The sequence below is a fragment of the Crocodylus porosus genome, unplaced genomic scaffold (assembly GCF_001723895.1).
Source record: "Crocodylus porosus isolate Cpor-Errol unplaced genomic scaffold, CroPor_comp1, whole genome shotgun sequence".
In the NCBI taxonomy this organism is placed as follows: domain Eukaryota; kingdom Metazoa; phylum Chordata; order Crocodylia; family Crocodylidae; genus Crocodylus; species Crocodylus porosus.
In genome coordinates this window covers 32927981-32953029 of record NW_017728947.1, presented here as the reverse complement: position 1 = coordinate 32953029, position 25049 = coordinate 32927981, and the positions used below count along the sequence as shown (strand labels likewise).

General features: G+C 42.8%; 1 protein-coding gene across 4 annotated transcripts in view; it reads left to right on the top strand.

Annotated features, from left to right (window-relative positions):
• The first annotated feature begins 9915 nt into the window (after window positions 1-9915).
• Window positions 9916-25049, top strand: part of LOC109321048 (actin, aortic smooth muscle-like) — a 37427-nt gene continuing 22293 nt past the window's right edge. The window contains exons 1-4 of one of the 4 annotated variants that reach the window (XM_019551338.1): window positions 9986-10023; window positions 10915-10983; window positions 14754-14901; window positions 19856-19984. In XM_019551338.1, the coding sequence (XP_019406883.1) occupies window positions 14773-14901; window positions 19856-19984 (258 nt within the window). In that variant the 5' untranslated portion in view covers window positions 9986-10023; window positions 10915-10983; window positions 14754-14772. Of the gene's footprint in view, window positions 10024-10914; window positions 10984-14753; window positions 14902-19855; window positions 19985-25049 lie in introns of all 4 variants that reach the window. The other 3 variants (XM_019551337.1, XM_019551339.1, XM_019551340.1) reach the window with 3 other exon arrangements.

Here is a 25049-nt window from a genome sequence, read left to right as displayed (position 1 = left end):
GATTGCAATTCATTTTCAAGGGACTGTTCTTTGCTCTCCTTCTCTTCAAGCAAACTGTTCCATTTTTTCCTTTACAGGGTTGTTTTCATCAAGCTGGGATTTCAAATATTCAGTTTCTTCCTTGTGTTTTATTTTGGTTCTGTATCATTCTTCTGGTTATTTAGTCATATCTTCTTTCAGAAAACTAATCTGTGACTCATACTCCATGAGCTTGTTATGGGATGTGACATTGTTGGCCTTTATTTCAGAATGCAGATCCTTAATAGTTATACTGCTCTCACTGATTTGGCCTATTAGTTCCTCATTTTCTTTCATTGTAGCTTCATTTTGCTTGTAGCTTTTTCCAGCTCCAATCCCATCGTATTATTCTGCTCAGACACTGCAGAAATCTTCATGCTTGCATCTCTTATATCAGCCATTTGTACTTCTTTCAGTAAATGAGTTGCCCTATTAGCCTTTGACAAGGCTTCCTCCATCTCATAGTTCTTCCTCTTTGCACAGGGTCTGGCATTTTAGAATGGAGCGGCCAGCAGTGGACTTTAAAAAGTTCTAGTTTTTTTCTGAATTCATTTCCCTGATGACTTCACTTCTTACTTCTCTTAGTTTATGAAATGTATCCCTTGAAAATTAAAATACCCCTTAATTATGTACTTCCTTTGTTTTTCCCTTGATTTATATGAAATTGAATCAAGTCATGACTAAGGTTATTTTTGATGGTATGCGCATCATTTCCAAACTCCAGCCTAAAAAGAATCATTTCCTATATTAGGACCATGCAGCAGGCAGCAAGGATGGACTGTGGGGTGGAAATGAAACTGATGAACCTTGGCAGTGAAAACTGTGAACAGGCGTGCTATGGCTCTGCACTCCCAGTGTGAGCAGGGAGCCCCTGGCAAGTGTGGATCTCTAGGTGACCAACCAATGAGTGCTTTCCTATGTGCTAGGCTTCCCTGATGCAGAGTCCACGTTGTGGACTAGCAGTTGGAAACTGTGAGTGGAATGATTCACCATAGATTGAATCGAGACTCCAGGAGCAGCAGGGCCGTGACAGTGTGGGGCCATGGTCTTCATAGAGATTGGTCTGAGCAGCGCTGCCTGGGCTTCCAGCTGGGCAGAGCACTGCTTTGGGGCGGGGGGGGGCTTGGAGGGCTGTGGGTTGCACCTTAGCCTCGGCTCCGATGCACACCGTCACCACAGCAAAATCCTGGCTGTGGCCTCGGAGCAGCTCCCTGCCAAGCTGCAAGCCCTGCCAGCAGTACTTGGGCTGGTCTCCATGGAGACCCTGGCTTTGCGTTGTTACAGCCATGCTGCTCCTGGTGTCTCCATGGAAACCAGCCAGAGCAACACTGTCAGGGGCTGCTGGGAAATGGGCTCCAGCTACCCCCTGGATTTGCCATTTTGCTCACCCCTGCACTAGGACCTGGCTACTGGTGGTGCCTCTCTCCAAGGCTGCATAGGGAGAGAGTTCATAGCTGAAATCCCTGCCATCAAACACTGCAGAAACCCCATCCCTAGGTTTGATCCAATGGCTCTGCAAGCCAGATCTCACCCATGGGGTGTAAGTTCCCAAACCCCAGTGTAGACTATAGTAGGCCTCAAACACTTTAATGGCAATACGGTAGCTCATTTGTTTGCATTTGCTCAACCAAAGTTTGAGTAAATATAGAAGAGTCAAGGAAATGACCAGGTGAGTAAATATCAAAGGTGAGAACAGTTTTAGAAAGTTCAAAATTACAGGTCAAAATAAGTAAGTCATTTAGTGGTTTTATGCCGGTTACGTCTAGTGTAGGATAGCAGGGAAGAAAAATAAGCATATGAATATTAATTAAAATTGGATCTATTAGGCACAGTTCTGTATTTTTTAGCCTTATTTAGTATGCTTCTAAAATTGGTCCGGGTAATAGAGTACAAAAACCTGGGTTCATCTTGGAATCTGTTCTTCAGCCTTGAACTACGTTTCTTGAAGATAGGGCAAGATAAAGCACTCTTTTAAAATTAATTTTAAACCAGAATAAGAAGTCCTTTTACCTAACAGGCTGGCAGAGGTTTTTAAAGATTTTATGACTTAGAGAATTTAAGATTAATTTATTTCAAATACCATTTTTTCTCACAGGCTAAGTACGGAGCGTCAAAAAGCCCAAAATGGAATTGATTCAATCTTTGCAGCGTAGTCTAAGGTGCATAGATTGCTCTTATAGCAGGGATCCTGGTTTCTCTGTTCAAAACCCCCAAATTCTCTGAAAAAAAAATCAGAAATTCTCTGATTAAGAAGCCCAAAATCCACGTTTTCCCGTCATTGAAATGAAATGCCGCTATATACATAGGTATCAGTTGAACAAAATGTTTTATTGATATATTTAACATTTTAAAACAATTTGGAAGCCTGCCAGTGCCTCAATCATAATAATAAAATAAATTCTAAATACCTTTATATTTTGGCATTAGATTTTGGTTCTTTTATCATAGAAAATCAGAGGTCTCCCTGCCCCCTTCACTCATGAGGATGTGAGTCCAGCTGCAACTGATTCCCTCACTGCTTTGCAGCACTGAGCAGCCCTGAGATGCCAGTGTCCTGCCCCTTCCCATGGCATTGCCCCTCACTCCCAACCAATGCCCCTGCTGGCCCTGCTGGTGTCCCTTACTCCCAACACACAGGCCCCCCAGCTCTGCTTGTGTCCCTCGCTCTTGACTCGCTGCCCCCCCCAGTGTGTGAGGAAAGGGTTGTGTATGTGGGGAAGGGGCAGCACTGGCAACATAGGCAATGTAATGAGAGAATGAGGGGATACATACCCCCCAGATGTCTGTGCCCACAGTGGGGTGCAGGGCTGTAGCCAGGTTGGACCAGCTCTTGGCAGGAGCTATTTCCACGGACTAGTGGGTGGGATCCAGTGCAGGAGGGATTGCCGTGCCATTATGGCCATCAAGATGAGGCTCCGCCTATCTACCTGGCAGCAGTGAGGTGCGCAACTCCATGCTGCTGCTGTCACACCTCACCATGGTGGCCATGGCAGCATGACGCCTCCTCCTGCAATGGCTCCTGCCCGCTGAGCTGCAGAAGTGGCTCAGGCCCAGAGCTGGTTCAGCCCAAGTACAACTTTGCCCCATGTGGGTGCAAAAATCTGGGGGGAAATGTGCCTCCCTGACCCCCCACCCCTCTGCTGTGTCACCTGTGTTCCACCCCTACCCCTCACCACATTGCTTATGCCTCTGTGCTGTGCCACTTAAGCCCCCATCCTGTCCTCTGTGCACACCCCCACCCCACCCATCATATTGCTGGTCCTCCTCCCCTGCCCTGCCCTGCATCACCCCAGCCTGCCCCTATAGGCTTACCTGGAGGGAGCTGCAGGAGCTGCTTTCCCTTGGCTATCATAGTTTTATAGTTGGTAGGGTCAGAAGAGACCTGAGCAGATCATCAAGTCCGACCCCCTGCCATGGCAGGAAAAAGTACTGGGGTCCCAGTACTGGGGTCAAATGACACCAACAAGGTGTTTGTCTAGCCTCCTCTTAAAGACACCCTAGGGGTAGGAGCCAGCACCACTTCACTTGGAAGTTGGTTCCAGATCCTAGCCACTCTGAGAGTGAAGTAGTGCCTCCTGATGACTAGTCTGAATCTACCCTCTGCCAGCTTGCGACTGTTATATCTAGTCACTCCTGGTAGTGCTCGGGGGAACAGGGACTTCCCCAGTGCCTGCTGGTCCCCTCTGACTAGTTTGTAACAGGCCACTAGATCCCCCCTTAGCCTTCTCTTGTGAAGGCTGAACAGGTTCAGGTCCCTTAGCCTCTCCTCCTAGGGCCTGCCCTGCTACCCCTTGATCATGCGAGTGGCCCTCCTCTGGACCCTCTCCATGTTGTCCACATCCCTCCTGAAGTGCGGCACCCAGAACTGGATGCAGTACTCCAACTACGGCCTGACCAGTGTCGCATAGAGGGGGAGGATCACCTCCTTGGACCTGCTCGAGATGCATCTGTGGATGCATGACAAGGTATGGTTGGCCTTCCTGACTGCATCCCCACATAGCTGGCCCATGTTCATCTTGGTATCAATGATGATTCCAAGATCCTTTTCTGCCTCTGTACTGAGGAGAAGGGAGTTCCCCAGCCTGTAGGTATGGTGCTGGTTCTTCCTCCCCAGGTGCATCACTTTGCACTTGTCAGTGTTGAATCCCATCTTATTCTTGTCCGCCCACCCCTGTAACCTGTCTAGATCTGATTGCAGCCTATTCCTCCCGTCTAGCGTGCCCACATCCTGCCACATCTTAGTGTCATCAGCAAATTTGAACAGGGTGCTTTTTAGCCCCTCGTCCAAGTCACTGATGAAGATGTTGAACAGTGCAGGTCCGAGGACCGAGCCCTCCGGAACCCCACTGCCCACATCCCTCCAGGCTGAAAATGACCCATCCACCACCACTCTAAGCATAACCTCCCCCACTGGCCCCTCATGTACATTCTCTCAAAAAGCTTACCCAGGATTGAGGTAAGACTAACTGGATGTGCACCATGTGCATGTGTGCATATGCACATGCGCGTCGTGCCCCCTGCCTCCAGCCCTTCAGCCCCTTGCAGGCTGGAATTCTGTCAGCCTGCAAGGGGAAACCCACAGTTTCCTGGGTTTTTCTTCTTTGAAGTAGAAAATACATGATTTTCCACGATTCTTTCAAAGGGGAAAATCTTCATTTTTCCATAGCAAAAGGAAAACCTGGATCCCTGCTGATAAGCAAAGGAATAGACATTCCATTTTGATTCCAGAAATACAGCAACATGCCTGCAGTGGCTCAGTCCAGAAGCCAGGGGTTGCTAGAGCACACCTCCCTGTCACTGGAGCAGACAGCTTGGGCCAGGGCTAGCCAGCCTACGCTGTGCGGGGTGGGGAGGGGAGGGTTTGAAGGGGTGCTAGGGGACTGTGAGTTAACTTGAATCTGGAGGGGATCTGGGATAGAAGTTCAATAAGCTGATTTAACCTAAATCAGTTAATTTTGATGCCACATCCATCCAGGTTTATCTTAAACTGATTTTGGCCATTTTGAAAGAGGTTTATGTGAACTGAACTTCTGTTATGTTACAAATTTGAACTGGTTTCTGATCAGTTATACTGGTTTATATGTCATTTCTGTCCCTAGCCTCATACAACACCTTTTCCTTGAAAAAACAGTGGAAATTGGAGTGTGCAAGTAATGTGGTAAGAGCAGTTCCTGCTGCTAAATGGGCAAAAGCAAAAGTAAAATCTGCAAGGATCCACAGAGAGCAGAACACTGAGCAGCTTTGGTTCCCCAGCTGCTGCTACTCACACACTTGCTTCAAGGGAAGATCCTTTTTTCCTTCATTCTGCCTTTCGGAACAAAGTGTATATTTTATTCCAGGGCATATTGTATGCAAGAAAATACAGTATTAATAAAACTGTAATTTCTTTAGATAAATATCCATGTTACAATTTTAATCATTTGCTTAAATGGCATACCGGTACTGTTTGGTCATTTAGATCTTATTTGTATTTCATTATTAACATTGATATTAAAAATCATCAACATTTATGCTTTTGAGTATTTAAATTTGGTGGGACTGGTTCTTTGAACCTTTCTTGGTTCCTGGAATGACTCTGGGGGTCAAAATCTGCAAAGCGTACTAGGATCACTCCACATTGCTTCCCTGCCTGCATAGTGCCAGCAGCATGTAGTCTTCCAGCTCTGTGACATTCTGGGCAAACTGTCATGTGACAGATTTATGTGCTTGTCCCATCACTTTTTCATGGTTTTGTAAATTTCTAAGAATTCTTAATATTTCAAATGAATGCCTTAGTTTGTGACTATGGACAGTTCCTTGCATTATTTATGTTTTCCTCAATTGTAAAATGGAGAGAGAGTTAACTAATCATATGGGACTGGAGAAAGATGCAACAACAGGTCCAGGTACAGATGTTATACTGCTATTGGTATGAGTGATTGGCAATTTGTCTATACCTGTAACAGAACAGAAGTTTGGCATAGATAGACTGGTTAAAAATCATGGGACTCAGTCTAAGATTTTCCTCTCCTAACAAAGGGTGAATTTATGTTCTGTTCTCTACTGATCTAAACTACACCACTTAGAGAAAACCATGTGACTTATATTGATTCTGCCTTGGGCTTTTTATATGTCTGTATCTAGCCCCAGTATTTGCAAAATACTGAGATTTTTCTGGATACAAAGATATACAAATGGCAGAATATTGTCACTGAAAAATCTGAAAATGGTGGCCTTTTTCTTTCTGTATGAAATAAAAAGGGAATGATGGATGACTTTGGAAAAAATAGATTAATTAAGAACAGTGACAGTAACTAGGAGATGAAGGAATTGTACATAATGAACCTGAGATTTTGACAGAGGCTCATGGTGAAAGTCACTCTCAATCTCTGGTATGTATAGATGGACACATGCTACATACCCCTTCTTATGTACTGGACTAATGTGACAAATTAAAAATTGAAATACTTCTAAAGGAAGTAGAAAAGGGAACCCCATGGTGCATCTGCAAATGGAGAGTCAAATGGGCACAAATAGGTAGTAAATACAAACCTGATTGTTAAAACATAAATTACATGTAATTAAGTGAATTGGCAACTGGTTGAAGGATTCTTGTAGCACTTGAAGTCTTTTATGAGGTCATATGCTAACACTCAAATGGAGAACAGATCTTGGTCAACTCTTGAGACTGATATAGGCAACATCAACACAAATGGCATTAGCACCTGAAATGCTGCTATAGTTATTTCCTTCATGAAATAAAGGAATGGGGAAGAAAGTATTACATCATCTAAATTATGACTGCAAGTAAATGTTGATTTCTTTTTTTTTTTAAATAAAAGTGTGGTGGGCTGGGCTTATAGATTTATAGATGCATAGATGTTAGGGTCAGAAGGGACCTCAGTAGGTCATAGAGTCTGACCCCCTGCCCTGGGCAGGAAAGAGCTCTGGGGTCAGACAACCCCAGCTAGGTGCTTGTTCAGGCTCCTCTTCAAGACCCGCAAGGTAGGGGGGAGCACCACCTCCCTTGGAAGCCCATTCCAGATTCTACCAACCCTTACTGTGAAGAAGTTCTTCCTAATGTCCAACCTAAACCTGCTGTCCGTCAATTTGTGGCCATTGTTCCTAGTTACTCTGGGGGTGTCCTTATAAATACAGCATCTCCTATTTCCTGTTGTCCTCCCCTGATGAATTTATAGGCAGCCACAAGATCACCTCTCAGTCTTCCCGTGAGAAGCCTGAAGAGATCTAGGTCCCTCAATCTGTCCTCACAGAGCCTTGCCTGCAGGCCTCTGACCATGCGAGTGGCTCTCCTCTGAACCCTCTCAAGATTCTCCGCATCTATCTTGAAGTGCAGCGCCCAAAACTGGAAACTAGTACTCCAACTGTGGCCTGACCAATGCCGCATAGAGGGGAAGCATCACCTCCCTGGACCTGTTCGTCATGCATCTGCTAATGCATGATAAAGTGTGGCTAGCCTTGTTGATCAATTCATTACATTAACGACTCATGTTCTTGTTGGAGTCAATATGACTCCAAGATCCCTATCTGCTACTGTGCTGCTGAGAAGGTCATCCTTCACCCTTTAAGTGTGTTGGTGGTTCTTTTTGCCCAGGTGCAGCACTTCGCACTCGTTTTTGTTGAACTGCATCCTATTTTGTTCTGCTTATTTTTCCAACATGTCCAGATCTGCCTGGATTTGTTCCCTACCCTCTGGTGTGTTAACTTTGCCCCATAATTTGGTATCATCCGCAAACTTGGACAGGGTGCTCTCCACACCTTCGTCCAAGTGACTGATGAAGACATTGAATAGCACTGGTCCAAGGACTAAGTCTTGCGGGACTCCACTGCCCACATCTTTCCAGGTCAATATCAACCCATCCACCACCACTCTCTGGATGCGACCCCTAAGCCAATTTGCCACCCACCTGACCATGTAATCATCATGTACATCTCATAAATAAACTGACAGGCTGTGAACAGGATGAGATACTGTATCAAAAGCCTTCTTAAAGTCTAGGTAGATGACACAGATTCATAAATTGTTAGGGGCTGGCAGGGACCTTGCAGATCATCGAACCCAGCCCCCTGGCTCTAGGCAGCAAGGCAACTGGGGTTAGGTGACCCCAGTGAGGTGACTGTCTAGACTCCTCTTGAAAACCTCCAGGGTAGGTGACTGCACCACCTCTGGAGGGAGTTTATTCCACAGTCTGGACACCCCGACTATGAAGGAGTTTTTCTTGGTATTAAGTCTGAAGCAGCCTTCCAGAAGCTTGTATCCACGGGTCCTGGTCTTCCCCAGGTCTTCCCCAGGGGTGCCCTAGTCAACAGTTGTTCACCAAGCTCCTGATGCACTCCTCTGATATAGAGGTAAGCCGCTACCAAGTCCCCTCTCAACCTTCTCTTCTTTAACCTAAAGAGGCCCAGGTCCCTCAGTCTTTCCTCATGTAGCTTGCCTTGCAAGTCCCTGATCATATGGGTGGCTCTTCTCTGGACCCTCTCAAGCTTTTCCACGTCCTTGTTGAAGTGCAGTGCACAAAACTGGATGCAGTACTTCAACTGCGGTCTCACCAGTGGTGAGTACAGTGGGACTATCACTTCCTTAGTTTCACATGAGATGCATTGATTGATGCATGCCAACATGTTATTTGCCCTACTGACCACCACCTCGAACTGACAGATCATATTCATGTGATGGTCAGTCCTACAGAGGGCCGGGAGCACTGGGGATCCTTTCCCCCTTGGAAACATTGTCAGGGGGGCCCAGGTAGCTGGAGGCTTTGGGGTGCCTGCACCCTTAAACGTGAGGTATTGAATGGTGTCCATGCACCTGATATTATGTAAACAGCACCTCATATTTTGTTCATTTGAGTGTCTTGGTTTGTGAGTTGATTCGTTGTTATGGAGTTGGGACCTTCCCCAATCACTTATCTGTGACTTACCTGAATTTAGATCCATGGCATAAGATCATATAGAATTTGCCTAGAAGTTATTGTACATATTATATATCTGTATATTATATAAATGTATATATGTTTATAATTTATATTTTATTTCTTCTGTAATAAGTTAATATTAATGCATTTGTATATAGATAAGTACCATAACTGTCCTGGCCTGGCTCTATAGGGACAGAGGGAACTGTGAGCAACTTGCAGTTCACTGACAGCATGCCTGCCAGCTAACAATCCCCCCAACTGGAGAAGGGAGTACATAACCCAGTATACTCAGGCTACAGAAGTAACCACTGTAAGTCAGTCTATTGGCTTGCAAAGTTTATTCCTTTTACTGGTTCTTTATTTATTTGCTTTAGATGAAAGCTATGTATTTCCTCTTTTGAGTCACCTTTTCTTGGTCTTAAAAAATGTCCAGCTACTTCCTGGCCATTGTTGTGGTTGCCATGCTGGATAATTACCCGCTTTTAGGTGTAAAACAGTTAGTGCTTGTTTTAGCTGGGTGACTTGTTGCTGATTCAGCCCCCATTTTCAGACACCGACTCATCCACACACCAAGATAAGGGGGCTATTTTCTGTCTTTGTACCACACAAACAGATAACATTTACAGTTGAAACACCAGTACATGGTAAGAACTTTCCCTTTTGTAACCAGTAGCAGCTTATGGGTGGCTGGTACTAGGCTATTTTTAGTTATTTGCGGTGTAATGAAGCAAAATGCTTTTTTGATGACAGCAACAGACCTAGTAATTATTTTGGTCATTTTCAAAGTGTGTGAGAGTGTTTCTTGCCTTCCAGGGGAAGAAATCTAATATTAACTATCATGTAGTGAACAACTTAGTGAATGGGAAAGAATCCAGAGTTGTCAGAAATTCTGCCCTAATTTATCCAGTCCTTTAAGCTGTCACTTTGATAAGCAGAAGCTGAAAAAAATTGCTTCCAAAAATGGCTCGACAGATGTAGGTGTTCTGCGAACTCCATTCCACAGGCTGATATAAATGTAATGGAAGGTGAGATCATTTCACTTATCCAAGGAGCTTTTACATATCTTCACTATCTCCTGGTCTCTTGGGTAAGTATTACCCTGAGATCTTTTCAGTTGCATTTGCTGATTTAAGTCTTCTCCCCCAAAATACCTGTAGTTGTCTGTGTTTGCAAACCATGGGCTAGCTGCTGCTTGCTTCAGTCTGAAAAGTAGTCCCAATGGGACTACTACTATAAGGTGATTAGAACTGAGCACTTTGGAAACAGTATTATTATAGAAAAGTTAGTTGTGACAAGAGAACCTTACCGATTCATCCTGGAGTTGGGAGATATGGTGCATACACATTGCTGCGGCAATTAGCAACCAAAATGAAAAAGGGGAAATGGAGCCCAATATGTATTTTTATTTATTTTCTCACTTGTAGTTATTTGACAATACTTCTCAAGAAAAATATTGTGCATTTTTATATAAAGAATACAGACAGGCAGTCCTGCTGATTTCATTACTATTTAATATTGCCTAGGCAGCAAGAGGGACAGCTATGATTTTGGCAAGGAGTTAAAGTTATGTAAAACTTCTTAATATATGTTTGAAGTTTTGAATAAAGCATGAATTCTATTAGGTGTAGATAAGACAGCAGTCCTGTTTTACAAATGCTGAAACTGTGCATTCCTTCAGGAAAGATTTAGTTAGGGACTGCTACATATTCTGCCACAAAATGAAGGACCGAACTGTAGTAGAGGTAAAACTTCCCTAGTGTATTCTGGCTGGCTTAGGGCCTTATTCAGAAACACACTGAAATCAAAGGAAAACTCCCTGTTGAACTCACTAGGCTTTGAATCAGGCATTAAGATAAGCTAAAATGGTTTAAAAGTACTTAGTGCTTGCTTTGGTTACAGCAGAGAATTTTTTACACAAAGCATTATGTATGTTCAGCATTACTGAAAATATTTGCTCAATTTACAACATATTTGTAAGGCATTCTGCAGTATCCTGTTCTGCAAGAGATCAGAAGCCTCACCCTTCACTTGCTAATTTGACTCCAAGGTAGGTATCAGCAGAGGTGTAACTAATAGGGACTGTGCCTTTTGTGGCAGGGTCTTGGCTGGTTGTGGCAGTGGAGCTGGCTGGCTAGGCAATAGCTACAATCGCTATTTGTGCGCACCCTCTAAGTGGGTGCCCAGGACTGATGCCCTGGCTGCCCACTGCTTGTGATGTTGTTGCATTTCAGGCTGCAGACCCTTCCTTGTGTAACTTATCCAGGTGCAAAATGACAAAGGTATAACAGATCAGAAAAGGCTGCTTAAAATGATATAAAAATAGCTTTTCTGATGACTCAACCCTTTATTACAAATGTGAAGCAAAATAATGTGGAAGATATAATACAAAACACAAAGATGAATGTCCTGGCTCTTTTTTTCCCCATGACTTCATGCTTCAGTTAAGGCTAATTCTGCCAAATTCAAGAATAAGATAATCAGTTTTAACTTGGAATTTCCTGTCTTTGTTCCTTTTATCTGTGTTAAAAGGTCTCAAAGGAACACATACTGTTTGCAAAATGTAAACTTCAAACTCCATTGTTTTAATGATGTAAATATAAAATTCTTGAAGGCAACTACCTGAGAAATGCTCTTTTAAGTGGTTATGTGCACTGAAGGGAATGGAGATGAAGAGCATAAGAGTAAAAGCACACCATGGGCTTCCTAATAAAGCAAGCTCCAGAAACTATAAAGTATTATTTAATACTCTCAAAATAGAATCAGAGCATTCCCTTCTTTCATATTGGTTCCTTAGATATCCCAATGCAAGAAAGAAACCTATTTCTTTCCATCAGCATAGTAGCTTAATGGCTCTCCGGTGTACATTTTATGATCATTCTTCTTTAGTTGATTAAGTATGAAAACGATTGCAGTCCACTTTATCTTAAGACATTTTCCTTCTCATTTTGCAAGTTTGGCTAGCCAGGCAGCAGGTAACAAAATAGCTGCTTCTGTGGAAAGAAGGAAGTTAGTAATGCTCCTGTAAATCCATCAAAACAGAAGCAGTCTGCAGAATCCACCCAAGGGAGTGTTCTGCAATTGATTTACTGTGTTAATTGTGGCACTTTGCCATATGATTGTGAGTTGATAAACAAAGGATATCTTTTCTGCTGAAGGTCCAAATTTGGTCATTGCTTTTATCTGCATTGTAATTGTCATTGATATCACTGGGAATTAATTCTTTTTAACTGAAGATATAATTTGGTAGCTAGAAGAGAAGCTATTTTAATGCTATGATTTGGAAGCATCTTTTCTATCTTGTTTTAAATATAAATGCACGTGATCTTACAGTTTTCCATATAAAAGATATATGGGATGTATGCAAATGGGAACGGCATTTGAGACAACATTAAGGGATTGTACAGGAAATCTAAATGTACATATCCTGTATGTTTGACTTGAGCTTATTAGCCTGATGTAGTTTAGGTAGTTTTTTGGGATAGCTGGACCTGTGAAAAGATTTCCCAGTTTCAGGCTCTGATGTTCCAGTGTAATCTTGCATGTGCCAGTACAAACATGCTCCTGCATGTTTTAAAATCTCTACTACTGTCACTCAGGACTTACACTTGTAAGAGCAAAATAAATATCTGGCTAGCATTAGAGCCATCCCACTAAATGGATTGTCAAGCTTAATAGATACGCTCACTTTTCCCCCCAGGGTTTTAGCTGAAAGTCAACAGCGATCCCTATCAAACGGATTGGATGTTTGGCTATTATTAGCTGGCAAAATTAGCAAATTCCTAAACAAATCTGTTTCCTATAGTTAACAATCTCGGGTAAACAAATTATTCCATTCAGTGTAGAAAAAAACAAGTCCTTAGGTGTAGACAGATCAATGAGTTAAACTTAAATTTTTTGTTTTTACAGTATTTTTAATTCCATATCTTTCTATCACGATCCCATCTCATGCAAATATACTATTTTATCAATTACATGTTTAGTTTTATCAGTATTGCCTTTTCAAATTTCTGCTTACCAAAGAAGCAGATATATTGAGGGGGGGAGGGAGGGAGGAGCTGGAGGAATGAGTAAGAAAAAAAAAAGGCAAGTAGAAAGCAGCTCATTGCTTCTTTCCAGCAGCATAAATAGCTGATGCATTTTGTCTTAGGAGTAACACATTCCATGGCATCTATGTGAAAAAGATCTCAAGAAATTTAACTTATTGGTCCTTTCTAAGAAACCAGTTCATTTCTCCCATGTCTGACTAACTTATTCATTTGGGGTATTCTGAATTCCAACCACTACAGCTCTTGTCTTTTTACACTGCGTTAGTAAATGGCTCTATTGCATCCTTGCTTAGTAAAACAATCTGAAGGGATGGAGAGTCTAAGAAACTTATAGAATTCAAGCCTTTTGGGGGGGAGAAAAGCCCTTTATGTTTTAGAGGTCTGTTGAAAAGACAAGATGCATTTATTGCCAGCAAATCACAGGGGGCAAAGCAACTGGGTGAATTGAAGTTCCAGGTTGCCTGGCAACCTGATTCCAAAAGTAGTCATGATGTCATTGGCTTTTCTGTCCATGCATGCCAAAGTCCCCAGTCAAGAAGCATAAGATGCATAGGTGGGAAGTTAACACTACTGAGCAACTATGTATTTGCCTGGATATCCCAGAGCGAACTGGGGTTGACTTTGATTTCCCAGTTCAGCTCCTCTCACTGCCAAGACCTTGACCTGAAGAAAAGAGGCAGGTTTCTAGGAAGGAAAGAATATAATGCTTTCTACCAAGTTCTTCTCCCAAAATGAACTTCAGGTGTCTCAAACAGAAGTCTTGGCGACATCAAGGCCCAATGGAAATCAGTGGAAGTTTTTCATCTCTCACAGTGGAGCCATGGCTTCACCCAATGTGCCAGAAACTTGCTGGAGTTGAACTGCTTTGGGCTGGTTGAAACAGCCATGTCTAAGTTCATTTCCCAGAATAGCTACTTTGATAAGGAATTCTCCATTTACAAATATAGCATAGTTTCTGTTGCCAGCAATTAGCATAAGAGAGGAGCTGCCGTTTAAAGTCACACAACAAACTCTTCCTTGAAATGTTCTGTGAGGATTATTTTTAGTAAGTTATCGCTGATAGGTTATTGCACTATGGATAGAAGAAGGGAATGTTTGTAAAGAGGATAAATAATGTTTGAAATCATTGATCATATAACTCTGACATTCTAGTTTGCAAGTTTGAGCTAGTTTAAGCTAAAAAATCCTCCCAAAGCAACGTCTCAGAATGATGTTTGACTGTACAGCCATTACCTGTGAGAAATACCCTCTTCAAGTTTCTAGTGACATGCACTTTCTAATAACAGCCTTAAAAGAGATTACTACTATTTCCTTGTAATGATTTATAGTGATCTCAGTCTTAACCATCCAAGTTAGAGCAAAAATTGAACATCCAGAACAACTAATTCTGCCCTGGCTTAGGTGGTTTTAACACTCATTGAAGTAAAAAGGAAGAGACAAGCACATATGCCCAGACTGATTTTTGAAACTACTCTTTAAATAATGTCAAAATATTACAGAATTCTTTGAGAGTGCTTAAGAGGACACATCAGGTTAGGGATTTGCCTTTGGGAGGTGAGAGTTGAAAGTAACAATCCATTTCCTTCAGAGACCCACTTGTGCTGAAATGTCAGCACATGATGTCCTGATCTTTGCTGTATTGAAACCTTAGTGGAGATGTCTCTGTCTTGGGGTTATTTTTCAAGGTCTTTTTTTGCAGCTGTTTAGTGTTTAAATGATTGAGACATGCTTCTGCTTCTCAGCCAGCTCCCTTAAATTGTTGCTGTTACAGATTAGAAGTGTGAGGCACGATGTGTGATGAAGATGAAACCACTGCTCTTGTATGTGACAATGGCTCTGGGCTTTGCAAAGCTGGATTTGCAGGAGATGATGCCCCAAGGGCTGTTTTTCCATCCATTGTGGGACGCCCTCGACACCAGGTCAGTTTGTACCAGCATGATCCCCTTGTATGTGTGTGTGTGTCTCTCATATAGCCACTGAAAACAGCCTTTGGTTATGATGTACTCCTTATACAGGCCAATCTTTCATTGATTTCTATGAAAATCTTGTCAGTACAAGATTTGAAGAATTGAGTTCATAGATTGTTAGGGACTGGAAGGGGCCTTGTAGCCCATCATGACCAGTCCCCCTGCACTAGGCAGGAAAAGACAACTGGGGTCAAGTGACCCCAATGCGGTGACTGTCCAGTGTCCTTCTGAAGATTTCTAGGGTAGGTGACTGCACCACCACTGGAGGGAGTTTATTCCATAGTTTGGACACCCTGCTGTGAAGGAATTTTTTTCCTGGAATTGAGCCTAAAGCAGCTTTCCAGGAATTTGTATCCATTGCTCCTGGTCTTCCCAAGGGGTGCCCTGGTAAACAGCTATTCACCGTGTTCTTGATGTACTCCCCTGAAGTAGCAGTAAGCCACTACCAAATCCCCTCTCAGCCTTCTCTTCTGTAGGCTTAAGAGGCCCAAGTCCCTCAGCCTTTCCTCGTATGGCTTGTCTTGCAAGTCCCTGATCATACCAGTGGCTCTTCTTTGGACCCTCTCAAGTTTTTCCTTGCTGAAGTGCGGCACCCAGAATTGGATGCAGTACTCCAACTGCAGTTTCGCCAGTGCGGAGTACAGTGGGAGTACCACTTCCTTAGTTTTGCATGAGCCGTAATGGTTAATGCATGCCAGCTTGTTATTTGCCCTGCTGGCCACAGCATCACACTACTAGCTCATGTTCATGCGATGGTCAATCACTACTCCTAGGTCTCTTTCGGCTGTGGTGCAAGTCAAATTGTTGCTGCTGAGCCTGTAGGTATGTTGGGGATCGTTTGCCCCCAGATGAAGCACTTTACACTTCTGAGCGTTGAACTTCATCTGGTTCCAGTCTACCCAGCTGCACTGGTCCGAGCACGGATCCCTAAGGGACACCACCGGCCACTTCTCACCAGGATGACACAGATCCGTTCATGGGAACTCTCTGGGTCCTACCATGCAGCCAGCTTTCCACTCACTGAACTGTTGAGCAGTTAAGCCCACAATCTTCCAATTTTTCCACAAGGATATCAAGGGATACTAGATCAAAAGCCTTTTGGAAGTCTAGGTATATAATGACATCCTTCTCTCCCGTGTCCAGGTGGCAAGAGACCTGTTCTTAGAAGGAGATGAGATTGGTAAGACAAGACCTACCCGCGACGAAGCCATGCTGGCTGTCATTCAGAATCTTACCCTCAATGAGTGTATTGCACATAGATTCTTTAATGAGTTTTTCCAGGATTTTCCATGGGATGGAGGTTAGGTTAGGCTAATTGGCCTATAGTTGCCCGGATCCTCCCTCTTCCCCTTCTTGAAGATGGGCACAATGCTGGCCCTGTTCCAGTCCTCAGGGATCTCCCCTGTGTGCCACTATTTCTGAAACAGCTTTGCCAGGGGTTCTGCGATGACCTCGGCCAGCTCCTTCAGCACACTTGCGTGAAGTCCATCTAGTCCTGCTGACGTATAAATGTCTAGCTTTTTTTAGTTGGTTTTGCACCAGTTCAGCATCCACAGTGGGAAGGCTGTCATTCCCACCATACCCCCTGTGGTTCTTATCTTGCACATCTTTCCCCTTGGTCTGGGGAAATACCAAAGCAAAGTAGGCATTATGGAGTTCAGGTTTTTTCTGAGTGTCCAGCTGTCCTGAGATGTTCAGCAGGGGCCCCATGCTTCCATTTGTTTTCCTTCTGTTCTCTACATACCTAAAGAAGGACTTCTTATTGTCCTTGACTCCCTCAGCTAACTTAAACTCAGTCGCCGCCTTAGCTTTCCTAATCATTATCCTGCAAGTGCGGACCACTGTTGTATAGTCCTCCTTGAGGACTGTCCCTAGCTTGCACTGTGTGTATGCCTCTTTTTTTCTTTTTAAAGAGGACCCTATTGAGCCAGGAGGGCTTGCCAGCCCTTCTGCTACCTTTCCTCTTCATGGGAATGGTTTTCTTTTCTGCTTTGAGGATCATGTCCTTGAGGAATGACCACTCTTAGTGCACCCCATTCACCTTCTGTCTCTGGTCCCACATTGCCTACCCTACTAATGCCCTGAGGCTGTTGAAGTCAGCATTTTTTAAGTCCAGGACTTTAATCCTGCTGGTTGATTTGTCAGCCTTGCAGTGGACAGTGAACCTGATGAGCTTATGGTCACTGTCACCCAGGCTAGCTTCAATGTTCAAGCCACACCCCAGATCATCTCCTTTGGCCAAGACCAAGTCTAGGAGAGCGGTACCTCTGGTTGGCCCTTGCACTTCCTGGGTCAGAAAGAGCTCTTTGATTACAGTTAGGAAGCTACATGACTGATCCAACCTAGCCAAATGTTCTTCCCAATCTATGTCCGGGTAATTGAAGTCTCCCATGACAACAAAGTTCCTTGCACACGCAACCTCTGTCAGTTCTTGAGAGAACTACAGATCCAGCTTCTCCCCTTGGTTTCAGTGGCCTGTAGCAAACATCTACAGTTAGGTCTCTCTCACCTTGCCCCCCTGAAGCTTGGCCCAGAGGGTTTCAAGCTGCTTATCTTTGGAGCCAATGTCAGCCTCCAGAGAGGTATACTGCTCCCTCACATAGAGAACTACCCCTCTGCCTTTTCTCCCTGCTCAGTCCCTTCTGTGCAGGGTGTATCCCTCTATGGTTGGATGACTTCAGTAGAATAAGCTGCCTTGCTGCTCTGGAAATGATTCCTCTAGTCCTTTGGGAAAAGTATTATCAGACATTAAAGTCAAGTGTTGATTTACATAAGAATTTTGGTGAATCTTTGAAAATTTGCCTGGTGCTGCAAAATTATAAACTTGTAAATCAGAGTGGGTTTAGCTAAACACTGATACAGTGATATGGCATTTTTGTTTAACATGTTACTATCTACTTCTTTCCTTATGCCTCCCATTATAAAGCTGTCTGAAGGCAGGCACCGTAAATAGCAATGGTTTTCTTTGGGGATAATTGATTAATCTGATAAAGTATCATTAGCACAAACAAAAAATATGGTGGGCAAGAACACCAATGCTACAAGTAACCAAGTTTATAATGGTAATAAGGTCTATTTTTCATTCCATTAAATACTCATAGGGTCCTTTCTACCAAGCACACACATGCAGTTTGCAGCACACATGCACCTGTTTGCTGCATTGCTAATTTGCAGCACGGTGTGTGTGTGTGTGTGGGGGGGGGGTTGACACCAGAAGTTGCAAAACAAAAAACACCACTAAAAAGAGTGGCACAGCATGTGCGCCTCCAGAAACAGAGCCTGCCCAGCCGGAGCCATGCTCTGAGCATCTGGCTTAACACCACTGTTGCCCCAGCAGGCCCCCAGTTATAGCCCGAGCCTCCCCTACCCCACCTAGGGCATTTTGCCACATGCTGTAGTGTGTGTGCAGGGGTATGCCTGGGAACAAATGGCAATGGCACAAATATAACAGTGAGAAATGGACACCACTTCACATGTGTGCTCATTGGGATGTGCCCATAGAGATCTTTAGGTTCTAGGTAAAGTTCTTGAACACATGCCTTTATCAGTTGAAGCAGGAGTCATAGCTATAGTTACATTTGCTCACATACCATACACACCTTTACTTCCACCCCTCCCCCCAAAATTAGTCTTCCAAAATTGTCTTAAGTGGGGAAGTGGACCTTTTCTTCTTGGAAGAGAAGCCTGGAGGGGTTTTTTAATGGCTGCTGTCTCTCTTATTTCGCTCCCCCCTGGATGACCTTGTGGAAGGAGATGAGGAACCCAGTTTTCAGCAACAATTGCATTTTTCACTTTTTCATGCCTGCTGCTGAATTTACAGCAATTTTTGGCTGTTGAGCCAAAAGTTACTGCCAATTTAGCAACAGCTGTGAGAGAGTTAAACCTGTAATTTTTACCTGAGCAGGAAAAGACAGGCAAATGAGCTGAAGAGTGCTGGCTTTGAAAAAACCTTTTTTTCCTTCATTTTACCTTCTCAAAACAAGGTACATTTCTTATCTGGGGATATGGTATATGAGGAAAAATTGTTTGTGACTTTTCTTACATTGGAAAAGGATTCTACTGCTTAATTTCCAGGCTCAAAATCCTTGCCTTGAACTCCTTGTGCTCTTTTATTGAAAAAAAATATCCTTATGTGACTGGCAGAGGAATTATACAATTTGAATAAAATATTCTTGATCCCTTAAAGTTAAAGTTAAATTGTTAGAAACAAGCTCAAAACACAGAACACATTATTTTACCTTCTTAGATATTGTGCATTGGGTTTTTAATAATTATTAGAATTAGCACGTACTTTCAAGTAACACAAGCATGCACAGCTCAATGGCCATATTTCCTAAGTCATTAAATTAATGAGGCTCCAGCTAAAGCAGATTTTGATACAGCTGCTGGATAATATTGTATTAAATACTGTCATCTCATTATGGGCAAGTTGGAGTGTCTGGTAGAATAAAGATGGGTTTAAAGTGACGTTTTCAAAATAATTTGCATCTGAACAAATCTGACCAACACGTATGTTTTTAAAATTCCTTTTTTTTACAAAGTACTCCCCTCAACATGCTGCCAGCCCACACAGCAAAAAAACTGCCTCATCCTGAACGGTGCCAAGTTGGGGGCCAATCTCAGGGAAGGCACATGCCCCACCATGCCCTCACTACCAGTCGCCTGTGCTTATGGCCTCAGTGCACAGTAAGTGCAGGGTGGCTTGCCCTGCTTTGAAAGCAGACATACTTTCAGTGTAGACTGTAATTAATAAATTCACACCTTAGCTGACTGCATACTGATTTCCCTGTGTAGACAAGCTCTATGAGCAAGTGTAACACTTTTACACAGAAATATGATATTCAAAATGACACTGTCCCTCAAACATGCACAACCAAAGCTAATTTTTAACAAATGTATTTTCTAGGGTGTCATGGTAGGAATGGGCCAAAAAGACAGTTACGTTGGGGATGAAGCACAGAGTAAAAGAGGGATCCTAACACTGAAGTACCCCATTGAGCATGGGATCATCACTAATTGGGATGATATGGAAAAGGTGAGTGTTTTGTTTTTAACTTCACTTTTTTGAGTTGTTATTATTTGATTTGGGGAACACCTACAATACTCTGGGCTACTTTCAAACAGAAATAAGGCCAAATCCTTACCTTAAAAACTCAAGACAGGTAGACAAGTTAGGGAGAAATGTGTACAATGTAGAGTAGGCAAGGACAAGACTGGCCATGTCATCATCATAAGGTTATCATAAGCTGATGTTTCTTTCAAGTTGTATATCTAAACATTTTAATTACTCCTCAGTTTGGCAGTGTGATATAGAAATACAGTAACTTCATATGCTGCTTTTGCGGTAACTTGGGACCAGTTTTGAAGTCTATTTAAAGCAAAAGTGCCTTTTGATGATGACAGGGGTTTGGTCAAAGTAAAAGTTTTAGATTTTGATCCCTATTATCTAAATGGAGAAACATGAAATCATTCTTATTTCACCATGAAAGATAAAAAATACTGGTTAGGGAGGACGAGTCCTTTCTTCTGCATCCTTATCTATAGACACTGTGGATATGATTGTGTTCTTATGACAAGATAGCATGAAGGATATCTTCATTTATATTTACACTGATCTCTAAATGCTTTAGTTGATATAGATAAAAGGAATTGGAGAATAGGAGAGGAAAAGTTCAGAAATTCACCTCTAATTTTGTCTTCAAAGGTCAGAGTATAATTTTTTTTTTCTAGAGAATGTTGTTATTTTGGGGTTAGCCTCAAGGTGACAAGGGTTTCTTTATTCTCTATTAAATATTATTTTCAAGGTTTCAGTTAATGGGTACAAGGACCACGTCCATGAAATTCACCTGAAAAGAGGACCCAGGGCAGACTGTTATGTTGGAAAGACCATTATAGCCAGAGAAGATATCAGATAGCTGCATGGATGGTTGTTGGGGCCTCGCGAGTTTTGAACAATATCTTCACTCTTTCCTAGTTAGGTTTTGGGAATAACTCCACAAACAAAGCCTCCTGTAATTTTTCTCTCAACAAGACCCACAGAAAAGGGGCAAACTGAGCCTCTATTCCTAACCTCTCCAATTCCTGGTGTTCTCTTTGCTCTTTGGTTTGCACAAAATACATATGCAGGTAGCTTGTATGTGCATGACATCACATCATATCAAATTCTTTGAGGTTCATAAAACCCTAAATCAGCATCTTTCAAGTGTGCAGAACAAAATTAGCTCGGAAATTATAGGATTTCCCTAGTTTATTTATGTAAATAAATTGCATTCTTTCTCCTCTAGGTGGAAGCATAGTATTTGCATTTCTTCCTTTCATCAGTGCCTCGTTTCTCTGTTGTATTCTGTCACTGTTCATCTCTAGGGGGCAGAAAGTCAACTCCTCATCTTCTTACAAAGCTTCTATATGTTACTGAATAATTAATTATTCTGTCTTTGATGTTGAACAGGAAAGTATGTTCTTTTTATAGTAAAAAGAAACAATATTCTGCCATTCTCCTCTGTGCCCTCATTGGACCCCAAGTACATTTAAGCCAGTAGTTTTCAACCTTGTTAGAACCCAAGGCATGCCTTGAAAAATGCCTGTTCTTAGCTTTCACTCTTTTTTTTTAATATGAAAAAATAATAGAACAGTTGTACTGATGCAAATATCTTAGACAGATCAAAACAGGTTACAATGATTTCAACATTATAGTTTTCTAGTTGAAATTTCTTTTATCTTATAAACCATGGGTAGGTATTAGCACATCTAATATCATGTGGCATCCTGTGGTACCCCGAAAAGGATGTCATGGCACCCTAGGACGCCACAGCACTGATCTAAATATTATACAATGTAAGAACAGATACTAGAACAGTCTGAGGAAGGTAGAAAAAAGAGAACCACATGAGAGGCAGGGTGGTTTATGACTGTGTGAGAAAGTGTTACCGGGGCAGTTGTTCTCAAATTTTTTGCCTGGAGGCCTGGATGGATTGATCTCAGTCTGTTTGTAGGCTGGATCCTGCTGGTGGTCCCATCTAGTTCCTGGGGCAGGCTCTGTGGGGTCCCATCTGGTCACATGGAGCAAGGCAGCCCAGCTCTGCTCCAGCCACATGGGGAAAGGGAGCTTAGCTTGACCTGGAGGGGTATGGAGGTATGGCCAGGCCCTAATCCAGCCATGCAGGGGAAGAGGGCATGGCCTGGCCCTGACCTAGACATATGACAGTTGGGAGGAGGGGGCAGTCCACCCTGACCTGGCCACGCAGGGCTTGCCAGTTAGGCAGTGGGGAAGGGTGGCCATATTAATGGCCTTTGCTTCCTCATCAAAACATGTCCTAACCTGTAGGGAGACCTGCAGGCTAGATGCCATAGCTCCATGGGCCATGTTTGGCCCACAGGCCGGAGGTTGAGAACCCTTGGTCTAGGGCAGTGGTTCCCAACCTAGGGTTGTAAAGAACACGTCTGGGTTCACTGATGGCACTTCCATGTGCAGTGCTTCTGGGTTTGCCGCCAAGTGTAGCATGGGTGCATGGGGGATCCCCTCTCCAAAAAGGTTGGGAACCACTGGTCAAGGGGAAGGGACACACTATTGGGGGTCAGGAACTTCATTTAATTCCTAGCTCTTCCATTACTGTTTCTGTTACTTCTTCCACCTTTATCTACCTATAGTTATATATGCTGTATGGTGAGAGCTCCAAGCATTACTGTAATTCAAATAATAATGACAAAGCATTGGGCAGCTTCTTAAAAGTTGTCTGTTTTGCCTTCTGTGCTTCAAACTGGAAGAAAGAGCTGTGGCCTCAAGAAGTAGCACTATCCCCAACCCTCTGTTTTCTATTCTGCGACACTGAGTTTGGAATATATAGGGCACCTATACACGTGATGGAGCTCTGCTCTGACACGTACTAATTAGCACACATTGGAGCAGACTCAGTCAAGTTTGTTGCGAGTCTGCTGGAGTGTGCTAGTAAGTGCACTCCAGCAGCCTCCACGTCATGTGTATTCAGTGTCCCCACATTTCAGAATGGCAGCAGGGGCGCTTAACTAAAGCTTGTCAAACAAGCTTTGATGAGCTTTAGTTAAAGTGCCTCCACCACCATTTTGAAGCACGGGATACTGAATACATGTGACACTGTAGGCACTTTAATTACAGCAGCACTCAGACCCACTGTAATTAAAGCACCTGCTCCCACTCCACCCCAGAGCACATGTATTGAGACCCATAATGGCTGGTAATGTATGCCTCAAAGACAGAGTTGTGCTCAACTTTCCGGCTAAGGGGGATGAAAAGAGAACCCATAAAGATATGGGGAGCAGAAAACAGGCAACAGAAAATTGGGGCAGGCAAGAAAAGAAGGGCTGAAGAGGGAAGAGAGAGGGAGAGAGAGAGGAAAAGTCCTGCTGACTTTTGATTTTATTGCAAGTCTTGCAGTATTCAGTGCTGGTTTTTTTTTTAAAGCACTCTCCCCGCCTCCTCCCAGCTAAATTTCATTTTTTAACATTTGGAAACTGTAGAATTTACAAAAAAACACAAATGAACAGGACAGGTGACTTAGTGGTGACTGTGTCAAAACATAGTATGAAGGAATATTGGGTGTGCCTAGCCATACATTACAAAGAAAGGATGGTTACAAATAGGGTGCAGCGTGCATTTGTATTTGAGATATAATGTTTTAGGGGTCTTGGCTGGTTTTTTTGCAAATCAGAAGAAGAATGTGTAGTCAAGGAAATGAAGCATTCTACCCTTGTGCTTTGATCACAATACCCAAATCTGGGCTGCTGTATTTTCCAGTGAATAGCAATGCAGATGCAGGGCAGTTTGCATAACTGCTATTGTATTCACATGTACTGAACTGATGTTGAATAGAAAGAACTGCATTCAAATGGAGCATTTCATGTTTCTGAAAACTGCAGAAATGTTCAATGAAGCGGTTAGTATAATGTCTATGTATGACAGTAATCTCCATTCTGTACATTATGGCAGCTACTGTTTAATTTTAATTTGCAGCTATTTAAAATTGTTATGGGAACCAAAACTGCAGTATTTTTGGTTTTCATGAAAGATGGACATTAGAGATGGATCCAGGTGTAATAGGTTATAAAATGTGTAATCCTGCTGGGAACTGTGACCCCCTGTGAGATATTGAATTCCCTTGCAGGTCCTGCTCTGCTATTACTAGTCTATTCCCTCTGATAAAAATATCAGCATTTTGTCCTGGTCATTTTAAATGGTTTGAATGCTGAGAACCTTCCCTTAGAATACCATTCCACTTTCTGAAGTCTTGCCCTTTGGGGTAATTTTTCATGAGATCTGGCCTACCTTTTCCTTTGCTTAATTTAATACTATTGCTTTTAATTTCATTCTAACAACTTCTCCCAACCCTTTAGGTTTATTATACACTCTTCAAGTGAAATCCCAGATATGCCATTTCCTAATATGGGGAAAGAGAGGGAATTCACAAGTACTTGCCAAACAGACTGTCAAAGTTAGCTTTGTTAGATATAGGTAGTCTTCTATTGTGAAAAAATCTCAAAGTGATTATAGATTCATAGATTGTTAGGGGCTGGAAGGGACCTTGGAAGATCATTGGGTCCACCCCCCCTGCACTAGGCAGGAAAGACAACTGGGGTCAGGTGACCCCAGCAAAGTGACCATTCTGTCTCCTCTTGAAGATTTCCAGGGTAGGTGATTGCACCACCTCTGGAGAGAGTTTATTCCAGTTTGGACACCGTGACTGTGAAGAAGTTTTTCCTAGGTCAGGTGAGTTAATGGTGACTGCTTCATTTATTATGTGACAAATAAACTCAGTTACTCTATAGGAAGTAGTGTTGGAATGATGTTGTAGCCCTGATAATCCAAGAAATATGTAAGGCAAAGATTTTTGTTGGAGGATATTTTTCATTGGATCAATTTCATGTTTGAGATAGTTTTAGACAAGCTTTTCATTTCAGGGCATTCTACTTCAAGCCTAAAAAAATAGCAGGAACAGCTAGAACTAAAAACAGTCTACAGGGCTGTGAAACTGGAGAACTGAAACATTACCAGGAGAAGTTAGCAGATGAGAAAAAGGCAGAAGAAAGCATAATTTAATTAATGGAAGATCAGGATTATTAAAAGGGAA